Below are 19,245 nucleotides of genomic sequence, written 5' to 3'. Positions count from 1 at the left end.
GCTTGTTTCCTTTTAGTCCTATAGACTTTCAGTGGATCAGCAAGTATGATCTCCACTCCATGTAAACTTCTCCACGTTATCATGTGCCTAGAGGAGGAATGGGCGGCTCAGATCCCATCCTCTAGTGATCGGTGGGGGTCTCTGTTGCCTCTCTGAGCCCACGCACAGCACACAGCTCTCGCTGAGAGCCAGTCAAAGGCAAAGAGGCATGCCATGTAGCTGGGAACTCGTGTCCCTTGGTTTTAACAAATGACAGAGGTCTCAGAACCTGGACTGAAATGTCTGACATGTCACTGACGTGTCCAAATTTTTTTTTTACATTTTTTTATATTTTTTTTTCTTAAATGTAGTCGGTTCAGAAGAGCCTTGGGAATTAAAATTGTGAATGCATTTAACTTTTATGTCATTAGAGCAGAGATCAAACCTGTCCCCTTACATAGGGCATCATCAGGTGTGTGTGTGTGTGTGTGTAATTGACTTTCAAAGTAATTAAAGGGCGTCTGTCAACAGATTTGTACCTTTTTGAACCTGGCTGACCTGTTGCATGAACGCTGCTCTGTCTGCATCTGCCGCACCCTTTCCACTTTGGCAGAACTCGGTGTGATGACGTCTACACTGCCCGATCTTGTCAATCAAAGTGCAGAGGCCGCGGCAGTTGCAGAGAGAGCAGAGCCTTTAAGTGTTAGGGCAGCACCCTCGTTGCTCCTAGAGGCTCAATTCCATATAGTAAAACATCATGTTTCTCAGCAATGCGGACACATATGGGACATGGGACCAACACAGATGTCTTCAGCTACCAAGTGCACATGTAACATGTCAGCCAGTGTCAGAGCAAGCACTAGATTTTGCTTTCTGAAAGCTACACGGAAAACTGCAAAATATTCTGCTTATAAAAGTCAGACTGTTTGCTAGGACGGCTCATACAGTACCTATGTAGTATAGATGGACAGAAAAACATAGATTCCAGTGATGTCATTATTATCTCTGAACTCGCTCAAATGGGCTCATGTGTAGGCTAACAAGGCATCTGAAAGCTGTATTTACATAAGCCAATAACCGTCCAGATCATCGGAAACGACCGAAACGCAAGCAAAACAGTCGTTCATCAGGTGATCCTGTAGGCACCACCCATCATAGTTTCTGGGCAGCAGATTGTGTGGTCTAAACAGCGATCTGCTGCCCAGAAACCATGAGTCTGTATGAGGACGAGGGACCGCATGTAAATGTGCGGTCTCCTTCACTGAGTGAGCAGCTGGCTGTCGGGATGGAACGCTTCCTTCCTGACAATCTGCTGCAGAACCGTCCCGTGTAAATCCAGCTTCAGAGTCCAGGGGATACATTACAATACGATGGCTTTCTGCGGGGGAGTGAAGGGGATAATTACATCCTTGGACTATCCGTACATTATAATAGTTCAAGGCTGTTTATTCATGGTGACCTATTCTCTTTAATCACATTTTACCCTATTGTCTCTGTACATTCAATCAATCACGCTCCTCTGAATGTCTTTTCTATGCATCTTTCTTATACAGAAAAGTGTTCCTGAGGTTTCCCTCATGGACTGCATTCGTCTCTTCACCAAGGAAGATGTTTTAGATGGGGAGGAGAAGCCAGTAAGTGTCTCTTGTAATGGTCCTCTGAACGGTTGCATTTAGATGTAGTGCCTGATGGATGTCAAGTGTAAAAAGATGTTCGTACAAAGAAGCATATGCTTCATGGAAACGCAACAAATCCACATGACATGGCTGAAAGGATCCTCAGCATAAAGCGAATGTCAGCCTTGTGTGCAGGCGTTCTGGAGGACACAGTAGGTATTACTGCCCTGACTGTGATGGCCTCTACAGTCTTAAAGGGGTTGTCCAGCCGTTAATATTGATGGCCTATCCTCAGGATACGTCATCAATATCTGATTGGTAGAGGTCCCAATCAGCTGCTTGAACAGAAGGCTGCACTCAATGCGAGCGCCACTTTCTGTCTATTACATTGCACTTTGTCTCAGAAGTGCAGTCTAATACCAGTACCCGCTGCATTCAAGTGAGTGGAACGAGTACTTGTAATTACACTATGCCGTCTCCTTGTCAAACAGCTGATTACGGGGGTGCCGTGTGTCGGGCCCCGCTGGTCAGATATTGATGACCTATCCAGAGGATAAGTCATCAATATATATGGCCGGACAACCCCTTAGGTTGTCCATACACATTAGATGAATGTTGCCAAACATGCTACCAATAATTTTAGAGGAACCAATCGACCATCTAATGTGTATATGGCTTCCCAGCTGTCCCCCCCCCCCCCCCCAGATGTCGGGGAAGAGAAGGCAGCAACTTATTTTCCTGAGCATGCATGTGTATGGGAGAGGCGATAGAAATTGAACCTAACAGGCGTTATATTGAAATTGACTGATACAGTACATGCCTCAACAGGAATTCATTGCCACCATATTTGGGTCCATATTACACATATCAGCCATGTGCCGAGCCCTCAGTATAGTAATTACTTTTGCTACTCAGTCTATTTATGTAAGGCTACCTTCACACTAACGTTTTTTGAGGATCCGTCATGGATCTGCAAAAAAAAAAAAAGTTTCAGTTAAAATACAACCTCATTCATCCGTCATGAACGGATCTGGTTGTATGATGTCTTATATAGCCATGACGGATCCGACATAAACACCATTGAAAGTCAATGGGAGACGGATCAGTTTTCTGTTGTGTCCGTGATGAGGATGCAACCAAACGGAATGGAATGCATTTTGGTGAGTTTCGTTCAGTTCAGTTTTGTCCCCATTGACAATGAATGGGGACAAAACTGAAGCGTTTTCATCCGTTATTGAGATCCTATGGCAGATCTCAATAGCGGAATTGAAAATGCTAGTGTGAAAGTAGCCTTATACGTATCTGCCGTCATTTACAGACCACTTGTAAGTGTCTGAACATCACTACAGAGTCGTTTTAAAGGGGTTGTCCAGCCTTGGAGGTGAACAACCCAATCCTTGGAACCTGCAGCCAGAAAAAAAACTGTCTGCAGTCCCACCCTTCCCGCACTGTGGCTTCATCCCCCAGCCTCTTTCAGGTCCCCACCTGGGCAGAAGTTGCTTGGGCCTGTGACCACTGCCGCCAGTCACTGGCCTCAGTAAACACTTGTCCTAGAACAGCACGTCAATGGCAGTGACCGTGGAGACTAGTGATTGGCCTCAGTGGTTACAATACCAAGCCACTGATGGCCAGTAACAGGGGAGTGTTTTTTTTTTTTTTTTGTTTTTTTTTATTGGTCACAGGTTCCAACAATTAGGTTGGTCGGCTCCTAGACCAGACAACCTTAAGACTGCGTTCACACGGGCGAGATTTCCGCGCGGGTGCAATGCGGTAGGTGAACGTATTGCACCCGCACTGAATCCCGACCCATTCATTTCTATGGGGCTGTTCAGATGAGCACTGATTTTCACGCATCACTTGTGCGTTGCGTGAAAATCGCAGCATGCTCTATATTCAACGTTTTTCACGCAACGCAGGCCCCATAGAAGTGAATGGGGTTGCGTGAAAATCGCAAGCATCCACAAGCAAGTGCGGATGCGGTGCGATTTTCACGCACGGTTGCTAGGAGACGATCGGGATGGAGACCCGATCATTATTATTTTCTCTTATAACATGGTTATGAATACAGAATGCATAGTAAACTAGCGCTGGAGGGGTTAAAAAAAATTTAACTCCCCTTAGTCCACTTGATCGCGTAGCCCGGCATTTCCTTCTGTCTCCTTTGCTGAACAGGACCTGTGGTGAGCATTCATTACAGGTAAAGGACCTTTGGTGACGTCACTCCGGTCATCACATGATCCATCACATGATCTTTTACCATGGTGATGGATCATGTGATGACCGGAGTGACGTCACCAAAGGTCCTTTACCTGTAATGAATGCTCACCACAGGTCCTGTTCAGCAAAGGAGACAGAAGGAGATGCTGGGCTACGCGATCAAGTGGACTAAGGGGAGTTAAAAAAAAATGTAACTCCTCCAGCGCTAGTTTACTATGCATTCTGTATTCAGAATGCTATTTTCCCTTATAACCATGTTATAAGGGAAAATAATACAATCTACAGAACACCGATCCCAAGCCCGAACTTCTGTGAAGAAGTTCGGGTTTGGGTACCAAACATGTGTGATTTTTCTCACGTGAGTGCAAAACGCATTACAATGTTTTGCACTCGCGCGGAAAAATCGCGGGTGTTCCCGTAACGCACCCGCACATTTTCCCGCAATGCCCGTGTGAAAGAGGTCTAAGACTGCTTTTTGAATTCAGTCTGACATTTACAACTAAAATGTTATGCACATTAAAATGTGAATATAAGTGACCCTGGATTGTGTAAAGTGAGACCAAGGCAAAGGAATATGTATGCACATCAACATCTTGTACCACCATCTCTAAACTCCTCCATTTCCTTTCTCAGACCTGCTGTAGGTGTAAAGCTCGACGAAGATGTACCAAGAAGTTCACCGTCCAGAAATTCCCCAAGATCCTTGTGCTACGTATCCTTTCCATGGAAAAAATGTGTGAGCTTATTGGCCCTGATTCCTGTCCCTGGCTCTACCCTCTAAATATTCCGAAATCTTTTCAGATTTCCAAGTACACTACAATAGTCCCATCATAGGATTGAGATTGACTGTATCATAAATTACTATGATGCAGTCGGTTCGGATCAGGGGAGTCTTAGTCGGCCTGGGAGATGCAGCTGAAACACAGACTTTGTTTCCCAGGCCAATCATGGTCGTGTGCACGAGCCCTTAGAAACCCCTCATGTTCAGCTGTTATTGTGAGGGGGGGAAGGAGTAGCAATTGACAACCATATAATCCAAGGAAGGGCTGGAGCTATTGGAGCAATAGTCGCTCTTTGTGATCTGACTGTCCAATCAAATATCAGCATAATATAATCTTTACCCCCCATCCCATTCAACCCCTTTACCAGAACTATCAGTCACCACTATTGGCTTCACACTTTCCCCAGTCTCATGTGTTCACTTCCTCAGGATAACATTTAGGGCTCATGCCCACAAGCACTCAGTGCACGGGCACGACCGTGGGGCAGCCGCATGCGGATCACTGAACCATTCACTTGAAAGGGGTCCGCGATCCGCATCCGATGCTCAGCACTGCAAAAAAGTACTGCATTCACTTCTATTTTGCGGAACGGAACCCCATGGAAGCGCTCTGTAGTGCTTCTGTTCTGCACCGCATCTCCGGATTTGCGGACCCATTCAAGTGAATGGGTCCGCATCCGTGATGCGGAATGCACATGGCCAGTGCCCTGTGTTTTGCGAACCCACTGTATGCGGGCCAACGGTCGTGGGCATGAGCCCTTACTCTGTCCTTGTCCTTCAGACCACACATTCGTCCTCCTCCACCTCAATGCATTTCTGCCATCTGCTCTTACTCAACCTGATGTCAACAGTAATGCTTGTACATACCCTCATCTACTGCCTAGACTACCGCCACATCCTCCCCTGTGGCCTTCTATCAACAGTGTTGTGCCCCTCCAAGCCGTCCTGTCAATTTACCTTCCTTCCTTTACCACCTCTCCTCTCTGCCATTACTTCCGCAATTACTAGCACAGAAAGTGGATTTCTGAATACTGACCATGACCTACATGGCCGTACACAACCTGTCCCCTCCATACGCCTCTGCCCCAATCTTCCAATACCGCCCCATGCAAAATTTCTGGTTTCACAAGACCTTCTTTGCTGTCCATTATCTGCTCCTCATATCTTGATCTTCAAGATTTATCCTGTGCATTCCCCATTGTGTTTCCACAAGTCCAAAAACTCTGCAGGAATTCATCAAACTGACCCACATAAGAATCATTTTCGTATGAGCCACACATAGGATTAAAACAGATTGCAGGTCACAAGCTGTAAGTACAGGGGATGATTCAGCATTCAGTCTCAAACACAGCAATTAGACCTATGAACAGATTAACCCATGACCCAGTTTTCTACCGTCTCCCATTTACCTGGAGGCCACTGTCTTGCCCTTTTACCTTTTCACGAGTTCCTTCCTTAACCCTTACACCCGTCAGATCTGAAAAGGTTCTCGGAAGGTCGCATCAGAAGCAGCAAACTTTCCACGTTTGTGAATTTCCCACTGAGAGATTTAGACCTGCGCGAATTCTCCTCAGAACCAAGCAGTAAGTGCCTTTCATGTATTCTTGTCGCAGATGACACTACGTACGTGTTTACTTCAGATGACAATTGGGGATAAGCGAATCGACTTCGGATGAAACATGGTTTTTTACAGTAGAAATAGATTTATGAAGTTATTATGCGAAGTCTCGCGAGACTTCGCGAAGTAATAACTTCGGCTCATAGGAGCCAATACATTCTAATACTGTACGGAGCGCTTGATCCGTACAGTATTAGAACAAAGTTTTATGCGAATCGACTTTGCTTATCCCTAATGAGAATATACAAAGATTATGACAAACGGGGGCGGACTGGAAATTTCCCGGTGTGCCATTGCCCTGGGGGCCACCCATGCCCTCCTTACAGTCGGTTGGATACATGATAGTCTGATACTCTCAGAATGAATTAATGCCAGGAGCATCAGGTGCTTATGCACTTGGCCGGTGGCTGTAGGTGCCCTCCTGAGTTCAACTATATTGCCATCCTCAGGACAGAGATACAGTTGAATACTGTGGCAGGAGTAGCTGTATTTTGTGCTGCCCTGTGGTATTTGCTTCTACTGTGGCAGTATTTTGCCTTCTGTCAATTTGGACCCACCTACAACATAGGGCCACTTAAAAAAAAAAAAAAATACAGAAAGAAAATCTAGCCACTTTGTTCCCAGTCCGCACCTGTTGACGAATACTGTAGTATGCTGGAATCTCTTTTTTACATTATTGGTGGTGGCCATTTGTCCACTGTTGACCTGTCCAGGGTCTATCATGCAGCAGCTGCAGACCCTGATGTCTGCTTTTCTATTCCTGTGCCCTGCCTTTTTCTGGATAGTCTTAAAAGGGTTTTCCGGTAATAGTGATTTTATGTAATGGCTGCAGGCTACCCGCTCCACGCTTGCTCTGGTGCTGTCACGATCTTCCTCCAGTCAATGACTAACTTCAGTGGTGACGTGCTACTTGTGGCCACATCACCGCTGATGCCAGTCATTTGCTGGAGCTGTGCATTTGACCATGCACCACTGGAAGAAAATAGTCCAGAGACAGTGGAGGCCAGGAGCACCGTGGAGCAGGTAAGTATGAATCTTCTTTTTCAGGAGGCATGCTGCAGCCATTACTTAAAATAGAATTATTACTACAAAACTCCTTTAAGTCCCCCATACACATAAGGCCTCTTGCACACGACCGTGTGACATACTGTCTGTGAGCGGGCCATATGTCCCGCAGTGGCATTGATCGTGCGCACAGAAGTTCACAGCATCATAGATTACAATGACTCTGTGCTCGTCGGGCCGCCTGCAGGACTATTGTCCCGCACTCAAGATCATTATAATCCTGCGGGCGGCCCGACGTGCACAGCATCATTGTAATCTATAATGCTGTGTGCTCCCGTGCGCACGTTCAATGCTGCTCCGGGACATATGGCCCGCTCACGGAGCGTATATCACTGAGGGCATATGGTTGTGTGCAAGAGGCCTAACAGAAAAGTTGCCCAAACCCACTGATTTCTGTGGCACAGGCCGACTGTCTTGCGTGTGAGGGCCAACTGTCTTTCCCCTAGCAGATGTCAGGTGAAGGAAGGAGCGAGCATGCTGAAATTTATAATGCCCAATTCTTGGCTCAACCAGGAGAGGTGTCTGGCAGCGGCTTACTCTCCTCTTCTTATTAAAAACGCATGCATGCCCGGACAAACCAAGCATACATGTCTGCGGGGTAATGGTCAAACAGTTTGGAAATTCCTCTGCTGGAATTATTACAGTTTTGCTGCAATTCGCCATGGACTTCACCCTGTGGAAATCGACAGCATAAATTGACATTCCGTAGACTTAAAACCTGCACCGCAGGTCAGTTTCCTCTGCAGATTCCATTTGCTGGTACATTATAACACTGCTGTTTTCCTGCACACGAGTAAAAAGATATGGAGTTTTATATACAATCTGTATAACAAATAGACGGCTGAATTTCTTCATTTTACACATTTCTCGTTCTGTCTCTTCGCAGCTCACACTACCTATAATTTGTATGCTGTATCCAATCACTCGGGTACTACCATGGGAGGACATTATACAGCTTACTGCAAGAACCCAAACAATGGAGAATGGTACACTTTTAACGACTCCAGGTAATTATTAAGCTACAGTACTTGTCTAGAAATATTGCCAGATTTACTTTACATGCCGTATGTAGCACGCTGTGCCACGGTACCGTGGATAGCTTTATTAAGGGGAGTCTGTCACCACAATTTGCCCTTATAGACTACTTGCATAGCACTGTAGCATAACTATAGATCAGTCAAACGGTACCTTTTTGTCTGGATGTTCACCAGCGGCAAAAACAGAGTTTTATTCATATATAAATGAGGGCTCACAAGTGCCCAGGGGCGGCGTTTGGGCTGCAAGTGCCCAGGCTGCTCTTCCTTCTCGCATAACCCTCCCCAGCCTGTTGCTTGGCCCGCCCTGTAAGCCTCTTACGTCATCCAGTGTACTGGCCGATATCCCGCCCGCGCATGCGCACTGCATGGAATGATGCTGCTGCCCACAATGGTCATCACAGTGCACATGCGCCGGCGGGATATCGGCCAGTACACTGGATGACGTAAGAGGCTTACAGGGCGGGCCAAGCAACAGGCTGGGGAGGGGTTATGTGAGAAGAAGGCAGAGCGGCCTGGGCACTTACAGCCCGAACGCCGCCCCTGGGCACTTGCGAGCCCTCATTTACATATGAATAAAACTCTGTTTTTGCCGCTGGTGAACATCCAGACAAAAAGATAAAGGTACCGTTTGACTGATCTATAGTTATGCTACAGTGCTATGTAAGTGGTCTATAAGGGCAAATTGTGGTGACAGACTCCCTTTTAATCCGTGCATTAGTGTCTCTTAGTGGCCAAGTTTTGTCACTTTATTTTTTATTTTTATTATATAATTTCTGTGAAACCACATACCTTTTTGTCTTTGTTTCTTCAGAGTCACAGCAATGTCTTCCAGCCATGTCAGGAGCAGCGACGCTTACGTCCTATTCTATGAGCTATCGGGACCGTCCTCCAGAATGTAGCCTGCCGCCCGGAGAGAAGAGACTCTCGCGATCACCAGTGACGCCTACAAGGAGGCTCCCACATAAACCTACAATTGCATATTGTAGTGAGAAACACCAGCATTACATTCACTCACCAGCTGCCTTACCTGCGCAGCCAAAAAGAACTAGGATTGTTGCCTTAAACCGGGTCCTCGTGACCGTGGACGGATATCAAAGCAAGAAAGATTTCAGAATCAAGACGCGATAAAGTTGCATTGGCTACTCGGTAATCTCTGTGATGTGTTATCGCTGGGTATCCTGTCCAGCCAGCGTCTCTCTGCCTCTTCTGGTTTTGCCCAGTGATGCTGCTCCAGACACCATATTGCTGCTGCTCTATTTGGGTGGTGTTAGGACAGGATTCATCATAGATATCAAGGACCGATCATAATTGTATTATTCTCAGGAAAGCTTCTTTATGTGATGAACATCTCGTTAACGTGAGACATCCTCTGGTTTTTACAAGAAGAGTGTGTGTTAACTCAATGGTGGCGCTTCAGTGAGGAAAAAAAAACTACATTTCAAGAACCACAATGGGGAAGGGGTCTCTATATTGAGAGATATCAGATCCAGAGGTCACCGCTGTAAATATTAATGCTAATTTGAAGTGATGTGTGTTTAATGTATCCACCAGAGTCCTCAGCTCAGGACGTATCGCAGTCATATGAGATGGAACTTGCTACTTGGTTTTCCGTGACCATTCGTAACGTCACTCCATACTGAGGGTTTGATGGTGCCTAGGGTTCCCATCAGACGAAGCTGTGGGGGGGGGGGGGGGGGGGCGGCATACGAACAAAATGATTTATGCACTGCTTGAGAGTTGTCTCCACAACAGTGTTATATAGATGGACTGAAGACAAAACTGGATTATTTTTTATTTTTTGCAACTTTTTTTTTTGTATGTTTATTCATCGACAGGCACAATGAAGTGTGCGGTCATATTTATTCTGAAGCGTGATTCGATGGAAACGAATCACAATTTATTATGTATTTAAGGTCAAATATCTGGAGCTACTGATATGAAGATCACTTTATTGGACAGGAAATCTATTGTTATAAGATACGTTAGTTGTCCTCCAGGCACGTTAAGGCAGATTTACCAGCAGTGTCCTACTTTACACTGTCTAAGAATACAAATCCCAGTCACGCGCCAAAAAACCTCCTATTAGTTGGTGTAGTTTTACTCCAAAAATGCAGTTTTGGCGCATGGAGGTGCATTTAATTAATGCCCCTTTTATCAAAGCCCTACCCCCTTGTCGGACGGGGCAGCAAAAGCTTAAAGTGTGCAAACAGCTTGTAAATGTGATGCAAATCGTGCACACCATTTTAAGTAGTAAATCTGCCCCAGTAAAGTGGTATTCCGGTTATATTTAGTTATGAGGGGGGTCCTATCCCTGGAACCCCCCCCCCCCCCCCCCGTTCACGAGAATGGAGGCTCTGTACTCCGTTGGACGCCCTGAATTGAACAGAGCAGCCCTTTAGGCATGCGCTCAGCTGCTCCATTCATTTCTTTGGGAGTTCCAGAAATAGCAGAGTACAGTGACTATCTCCAGAAATCCCATAGAAATGAATGGAGCGGCTGAACGTATGTCACACTGGCAGCTTTATAGGATATGGGGCATCCGTTCTCCTGATCGGTGAGGGGTCCCAACAATGGTATCCCCACCAATCTAATACTTATGCCTCATCTTGAGGATAGGGGATGGCCTAACATAACAAGAATACCCCTTTCAATTTAATGTCGGCTGAACCCGGCAGATGTTGGTGGAGAGAAGGATCAGTCTGTATTTCAACATGCACTATCCTTTTGTTCTCTGAGGACATAAGCTTCTGTCAGATGTGTCTGGCAGCCCCTTACTCCCTCTTCCCATGTGAAACAAAGCTGAGCATTTATGAGGAGATGGGGGGGGGGGGGGGGGTGTAACTGTCCGCCAAGTAAGTTGAGAGTTGCCCTAGAAATAGGTGATCTCTCTAAGGCTACTTTCACACTAGCGTTAATATTTTCCAGTATGGAGATCCGTCATAGGGTCTCACTACCGGGAAAAAAAACGCTTCCGTTTTGTCCCCATTCATTGTCAATGGGGACAGAACTGAACTGAATGGAACTCTCAAATGCATTCCATTCTCATACCGGAGAGCAGCATGCTGCGGTTTGCTTTCCGTCCTGGAACGCGGAGAAAGACGGATTTGTCATGACCCACAATGCAAGTCAATGGGGACAGCTTTTCTCTGTCACAATAGAAAACTGATCTGTCCACCATTGACTTTCAGTGGAGTTCATGACGGATCCGTCTTGGCCATATTAAAGATAATACAACTGGATCCGTTAATAACGGAGGCAGATGGTTGTATTATCAGTAACGGAAGCGTTTTTGCTGAACCCTGCCGGATCTAGCAAAAAACTCTAGTGTGAAAGTAGCCTAATACCTAGGCTTCTCACCTATCCTGAGCATCTTGGAAGACGTGTTGAAGAGTGCACCGCCCCTTTAACAGACCGCCGTGAGGCATTATTGCTGATTGCACTGATGTAGATTGGATGAAGGATTGTTTGATCTGATAGAAGATCTCCTCCAGACTTTGACCAGGTAAACCAAGCTAATTGCCCAGCCAGTCAGTGGCACCAAGTAAGTGGATACTTGATAATGGACATGTAGAAATGAGATGGAACCACTTGTAAGAGGCATGGACTCCTGTGAAGAAGAATGCACGGGTAGCAGCCGTCGGTCCCTTCCTGGTCACTACAGAAACATCTCCATTTTTCTTTTGCACTGGTTTTGACAAATCTCCCTCCGTGTGTGAAATCGGTTGCTTCTATTCGTCGCTCACATTGAGGCCTCCGCGCTTTCACTTCTCCTGTGGATTCGTCAGCATTTACTCCATACAGCGGATCATTTTGTGTTACATTTGATCTAGCAGTGTTAGCAATAAAACCATTGTATTTGCACTGTAAGAAGTACTGTCTCTGTACTGTAGAGACCTGCATGTTGTGCCGAGCCGTGTAACGTGTAAGCATGAGATACGAGTGTGTGTAATATATTATGTACTGACAACTATGTAGAGAACTGGAGCTATACCTGCTGCGTATCTCCTAGACAGTGAGTATTTTGGGGTCACCCACAACCCCCTCTCAGGCCACACTGAGCTGGTGCTTACCATGTAAGTGTGTAGGATTTGTAAAGAGTTCTGCTGTAACCCTAAGGACCTTATGTGTTCTATGCAATTGTACAGATCTTAATTATACTCTGTTTTGAAGACATGGCCGCCTCTTGTGCTTTGTTGGGTACGTTCATGTGCACACAATATTTTACCTGACGTAAGAGAGAAATTGCAGAAAGCAAAAATTCACGCATTAAAAACCGCCAAACCACGGGACAAATTTTGATTACCAAGCACTTTATTTCCTCTGTTTCGTCGCTCAGTGGTACTACGTGACTGCGCTGCGACACTGATCAAGAACGCACTCTACATATAGAATTGTAAAAAATAAGGTACTTTCATTATGATGCACGATTTAAAAAAGAATATAAGGTATTGACACACACCACAGGTGAGGCACCAAATGCGTGGTCATGAATGACACAATAATAGTAAAGCATGACATCCATCCAAATTGCCGCCTCAAAACAACCCCAACACATGTTTCGTGTTGTGCTTCCTCGGGGGGTAGAAAAAGATAAAACACACCTACCAGATATAAATACCTCCCCTAACCAAGCGAACACCTATTGCATAAATATACATAATAGAAAACCAATCTGCGGGATTCAGGATTCACACACATCATCAAGACACGGGCGCACTTGCTGGGGCGCTGGTCACGTGACAAGGCCGAATCACCTGATATCCCAGCCTCCACCCCTTGTACGTAAAAAAAAAAAAGTACGTAAATAAACATAATTTATCACTATTAAGCACTCAAAAAGGCTAAGGCAAACATAAAACCCACAGGAAAAAAGACCTTTTACGGGCCGCAATACGTGAACAGAGAAATTAATTCAAAGTCATGATCATCTCAAAAAGTGATGTCACAAAACTAGAGGTGGCCTAATCCAGTCTTTGTAGAAAAGAGTGTCATGGGAGCAATAGTCATGTAACAGATCAAAATAACAACAAATAAATATTTGATCATTTTATATAAATCTCACAAAATCCTATAACAATGAGTGAAACAAAACATAAGGTGCAACATTATAAGGCTACTTTCACACTGCCCCAAACGGATCAGTTCAGCCCCAATGCATTCTGAATGGATAAGGATCCGTTCAGAATGCATCAGTTTGGCTCCGTTCCGCCTCCATTCCACTCTAGAGGCGGACACCAAAATGCTGCTTGCAGCGTTTTTGTGTCCGCCTGGCGGTGCGGAGCCAAACGGATCCGTCCTGACTTACAATGTAAGTCAATGGGGACGGATCCGTTTACATTGACACAATATTGGTGCAATTGTAAACGGATCCGTCCCCCATTGACTTTCAATGTAAGTCAGGACTGATCTGTTTGACTTGGGCCGAATGCACACGGCCGTATTCCGCGGCCGAGAGCGGTCCGTGGTATGCTGGCCTGGATTCCTGTTCAGAGCAGGAGCGCACGGTGTCATTGGTTGCTATGACGCCGTGCGTTTCATGCTGCCTCACAGCAATACACTATACTAGTAATATGACCATATGTAGACACTGCCCGGAAAGGCAGATGACCAAGATAAGAGAATACTCTCCGTGGAAAAAATAGATCCCAGATTCCGTAGCTATACAACCCATTGCTACCGGTCGAGTAGACCGAAGGGAAAGATGGTCAGCAATCCAGCTAAAGGAAGGACTAGAAAAAAAGGGTGTTCCGTTCCAGGAACTAAACCCCTACCAGTGGTGGCAAGGCGTGACAGCCACCCGCTCAGCCTGGTGTGGGGGGACCCGTAGTCCTCCCCCGGAATGAGCAGTGAAAGGAATGACCACCATCGGCTTGAGGTGACACAGAAGTAATCATATCTGAAGGAAGGTATCATTGTAGTGGTAGACGAGTGCCGCAGGGACTAAGCTACCCAGTAGAGCGCACCCAAAGTAAAGTGCTGATAGCTATGGCATTTACGCCAATGTAAAGCCCGAGTTGACGACACAAGAACAGTTGTCAGAGCAACGGACAATTAACAGTAATGAAGACCATTAAGAGGCCAGGGCAAAAGTCCATTACCATCAGAGACTGGCACTTTACAGAATCTCTTGGTAATGTAATACACCGCCTGAGGAGGAGCCCATACAAGGGGAGCTACCAGAGTAATGCAAACACCATACTCCAGCTGAGGAGAAGCCATACCGTAGAGGATACCAATTCCAGAGTCAGAAGAAACCACCGTCTGACGAAGGAACTGTGCAGTAGGAACCCTAGCATGTAGTGGAGGCGCAAATACCCCTTGTACAGTAAGAGCTACAGCATGCTCCCCCCAGTGTAAAACTGAGGGAGAGGCCTAAGGACACCCACTAGTAGCATGGCACCATGCGATCTCAGTCAAGTAGAGCCATCCTGAGTCACTCCGTCTAAAAAGGGGGCAGAACAGGAGCAACCGCTGAAGCAGTGCCAGGGTAGAACCCCCTATCTGAGGGGGGCTGCCCCACTGCCGCGAGTTCGATCTCCGGCCCTAATGTGAAAACTTCCCCTGCTTAGAAGAACACGCCGTAGTAGCCATTGCAGAGTGCCAGCAAAGCACCCTCATCTAAATAAGGAAGAGTGGTGGCCCAGAATACAGAGTCGGTGCAAACTTGGGCTCGCTGGATCGTAATCACAACATTTGTATAATGGCGTGCACACCACACGTTGTAGAGGACAAATTCCTGACCGACCTGAACGGTGAAGGCCCATGGGGATGGGGGGGTCTCTAGGGCACCTGAGTGTTGCTGAGTGACCCCCCTGAGAGAACAAAGGTCAACATATCTGCGCCCCCAACCAGTACCGGAAGAAAAGGGAGGATACAATGAGTAGCCCCAGTATCCATATACCACTAGATGAAGAGTACCAGGCACCAATGGTAACGACTGTTGCGCGGCCCACCTGTGAAGGAAGCCAAGGTATCTAGTGTCATGGCTTAGTTGAATTAAAGCATGCATAGATGCTCAGTGATTTCCTGTTAGTTGTAAAAGGGGGTAATGCCACGACTGTTAAATAGTATTCAGTGGTAGCGCAATCCTCCGTCAAGGAAGGGAGGTAGCGAGATAATCAGAACCGTATCCTATGGAGGGGGTAACACCTACTGTAAGCACTGCACTCAATGAAGTGCAATTACTCCACCTATGAAGGGGAGAAAAATATATAGGAAGTACTGTATCCTGAGTTAGCGCAAGTACCTAACCTATGGCAGGGGGTAATGCGCCCAGCAGGAATTGACCCCAATGGTAGAGAATTACGCCCCTATGGAAGGGGATAATGCATATGATTAGTCCTGTACCTGGTGGGAAGAGAAATTCCTCCACCTATGTAAGGGGGTAATGCTTACGGTAAACACTGCCACCCGCGATAATGCCATAACGCCTCCTATGAGAGAGGCTAATGCATAATGTCAGTACTGTACCCAGTGGAACAGCAAATCCGTAAACTACGGAAAGGGGGGACGCGAATGGCTGGCACTGACCAGTGCTAGTGCAGTCAGTCCACCTGTGGAAGGAGGGAATACAAAAGGTAAGTACTGTATCCAGTAGTAGTGCAAATGCCGCCTAAGGAAGGGGGTAATGCATACAATCAATACTGCTGTTAGTATGGATGCAACCATAGAAGATTAGACTGGATTCATATCAGAGTCCGCAGAACTGATCCCCCGTTCCCTCAGAACCAACCCCTGCCAGAAGGGAGGGTTCTGAATATAACCCTAATGAGGAAGGGTGGAGGTGCGGAGGAGACCGAGGAGGAAAGTGTCCTGCTCTGGCCCGCTCGTGCGCAGCTCTACCTCTCGGCATCTAGCCATGGCAGTTGCAGGGTGTGCCGGTGGTGATATAACAATCAAACCACCCAGGAGGTGGAATCGGCACCTCTACATGACCGCTCACTGGATTGTGTGGACGGTACTTAATCAACCCACGACCCAGGAGGGTGGATTGGGAACTTCCAGAGGTCTTCCGTTGGATTGCGCAGGTGGATTATCAACCAAATGACCCAGGAGGATGGATTGGGAATCCTTCAGCTGTGCTCCCCTGGATTTGTGCAGGTGGAGTCTAATCAACCAAACGGCCTCAGCGGGCTGATTGGGGATCCTTCAGGTGTGCTCCCCTGGATTCGTGCAGGTGGAGTATTATCAACCAAACGGCCTCAGCGGGCGGATTGGGAATCCTTCAGATGTGCTCCCATGGATTTGCGCAGGTGGACCGTAGGGTGGATTGGGAATCCTTCAGGTGTGCTCCCCTGGATTCGTGCAGGTGGAGTATTATCAACCAAACGGCCTCAGCGGGCTGATTGGGGATCCTTCAGGTGTGCTCCCCTGGATTCGTGCAGGTGGAGTATTATCAACCAAACGGCCTCAGCGGGCGGATTGGGAATCCTTCAGATGTGCTCCCATGGATTTGCGCAGGTGGACCGTAGGGTGGATTGGGAATCCTTCAGGTGTGCTCCCCTGGATTCGTGCAGGTGAAGTATAATCAACCAAACGGCCTCAGCGGGCTGATTGGGAATCCTTCAGATGTGCTCCCCTGGCTTTGCGCAGGTGGACCATAGGGCGGATTGGGGAGTTACAGAGGTCCTCCACTGGATTGCACAGGTGGTGGCATATAAACCAGACGACCCAGAAGGGTGGTCTGGGAATTCTTCATGTGTCCTTTACCAACCAAACGGCCCCGGAGGGCAGATTGGGAAACTGTAAGCAATCCTCCACTGTCTGGATAGGACATGGGCCCAGTCCCATACACCACCATCAGGGTGGACCTGCAGTGATGTGGACTGAGGGGGGCAGGACCACCTGTGATGCCCCGCTAAATAGGAAGGGGTTAAATTTCCTAAACTTAAGGTAGTTGGCCTGTCAGAAAGGGGACACTGGATAATCCAGTGCCAGCTGCAAAAATGCAACTTGCCATGAAGGGTTAACCCAGCTCAGAGGACCGGAGGCGGAGCTCAGCGGGCACCTGGGGGAGGGGGAAGCTAGTCGGGGAGAATTCGCGCCTAAAGGACGAACCCGCCCCCTCTATAACCGGAATGAAAGTTTCGACCTAGTAGGCCGCAAAGCCGGGACATAAAGTACGGCGCATGGCCAACCGGGCGGTACTGCCGGCCGGCTACCACAGAGGGACTTGGATCGGTGGGCGGAAGTGTCCACTTGCATCCACCTGCCGCGGGAACCCATCCCGTGGCCGCAAAAAAACAGCACAGGCCGAGTACCGGTAGGCCCGAAGAGAAGCCGGGCCCTAAATTTTCAGCGACCGGCCGAACGAATAGCCGGCCGGGAAGCGGAGTGTCCGGAGCGGCGCTCTCAAGCGCCCTGGTTGCATACCAGGCCGGATAACGTGAGGCTGCAGAATGTTAGAAATGCGCCCTTTAGATAGCGGACGCAGACCCCGCAGGCCGGAATTAAATAACTAGATAGGGGAACCCAGGCCCCCAGATATGGACAGAAGCCCAAAAGCTACATTGGGGGCTGAGGTAATGTGGGGCCCTCACCAGGGAATGACCCACTTTGAAGAAAAATGTCCTCCATTTTATGATGAGGTGACCAGGGGGAGGGGGGGGGGGGGGAGCTGAGGATACTTACCCAATCCGGACTACTCACCCCATCTTCATCCTCTTCTCTTCACCCCTTCTCAGAGTACCAGCAGGGTCACCTCTTCAGCCGCTGGCACCCGAAGTGGCAGGAGACTGGAATGGCGGAGGGTCTCGCCGGATTCAGGTGACCCCTTAGCTGGCGGGAAGCAGGGGAGCTGGGCTGCCCTGGTCCACTTTTGTTTCTTGGGGAGGGCGAGCGGTGAGGGATTCCGACATCGGCCTTGCTCCCAGGGTAGACAGAGTGGCTAGGCGACTCTGTTTCCCCAAACCTAAAAAGGAAAAAGAAAAAAATAATAAAAAAAGTAAGCCGCCCTGCAAAAGCAGTGAGGTCTGCCTCCTACGACACTAAGCTAAAAACAGATATGCTCTCTCCAGGCTGGAGGACGTATAGCCTGCAGGGGAGGAGTTATCACTTTTCAGCCTAGTGTCGCCTCCTAGTGGCAGCAAGCAGCTATACCCACGGTCCTGTGTCCCCCAATGATACGAGCGAGAAATGGAATTGGAGCTGGAACCGAGGTTACTGATGGTGGCCATGGGGCAGCTAAGACAACACCGGTAACAAAAAAACAGCACCGGTAAAGAGAGGTCAAATGACAGGCAAGCAAAGACAGACTCCGACAACTGCAAAAAAAAAAAGAAAAGTGACCAGAAAAAAACAAACAGGTCACCATAGACCATCTGCACTCTATATGAGAAGGCGATATGGCTGGACTCTATATGGAGGGGGGGGCACTGTATCAACACTGCATGACCTGCCCGCAGCTTCATGGCAGCCAGTAAGCTGACCACTAAGTCAGTGCTGGAGAATATTCTTAAGCTTGTCCGTAGTGATTGACGGGTTGCTGACTATTGGTCTAAATAATGTAAAGCACACACTGTAATACTGTCCAAATAGATATATTAGATACCAGTATATACACTATATGGACACACACCTACAGGAGATTTTATGACACCCCATTCTAAATCCAAAGGTATTAATATGGAGTTGGTCCCCCTCACCGCTTTTTGCAGCTCCTGGAAAGGCTTTGTACAAGATTTTGGATGTGTCTGTGGAAATTTTTGCCCGTTCATTCAGAAGAGCATCTTTAAGGTAGACACTGATGTTGGAGAAGAGGGCCTGGTTCATAATCTCAATTCTAGTTCATCCCAAAAGTATTGGATGGGGTTGAGGTGAGGCCTCTGTGCGGCCAGTCAAACTTCCACACCAAACTCACCCCACCATGGCTTTATGAACCTTGCTTTGTGCACTAAAGCACAGTCGTGATGGGAAATCAAAGGTCCCTCAGCA

The 19,245-nt window shown here is 47.5% G+C and overlaps 1 protein-coding gene across 3 annotated transcripts in view; it reads left to right on the top strand.

Moving 5' to 3' along the window:
- USP2 (ubiquitin specific peptidase 2) overlaps positions 1-10,008 on the top strand; it is a 128,157-nt gene extending 118,149 nt beyond the window's left edge. For all 3 annotated transcript variants that reach the window (XM_040425048.1, XM_040425054.1, XM_040425061.1), the window contains 5 exons: positions 1,533-1,613; positions 4,446-4,524; positions 6,069-6,176; positions 8,163-8,283; positions 9,125-10,008. In XM_040425048.1, the coding sequence (XP_040280982.1) occupies positions 1,533-1,613; positions 4,446-4,524; positions 6,069-6,176; positions 8,163-8,283; positions 9,125-9,212 (477 nt within the window). In that variant the 3' untranslated portion in view covers positions 9,213-10,008. The remainder of the gene's footprint in view (positions 1-1,532; positions 1,614-4,445; positions 4,525-6,068; positions 6,177-8,162; positions 8,284-9,124) is intronic.
- The last annotated feature ends 9,237 nt before the right edge of the window (positions 10,009-19,245 follow it).

Source organism: Bufo bufo, chromosome 1, assembly GCF_905171765.1.
Source record: "Bufo bufo chromosome 1, aBufBuf1.1, whole genome shotgun sequence".
NCBI classification, from domain to species: Eukaryota; Metazoa; Chordata; class Amphibia; order Anura; family Bufonidae; genus Bufo; species Bufo bufo.
The sequence above is the reverse complement of the archived record's forward strand: the minus strand, read 5'-3'. Positions and strand labels throughout refer to the sequence as shown.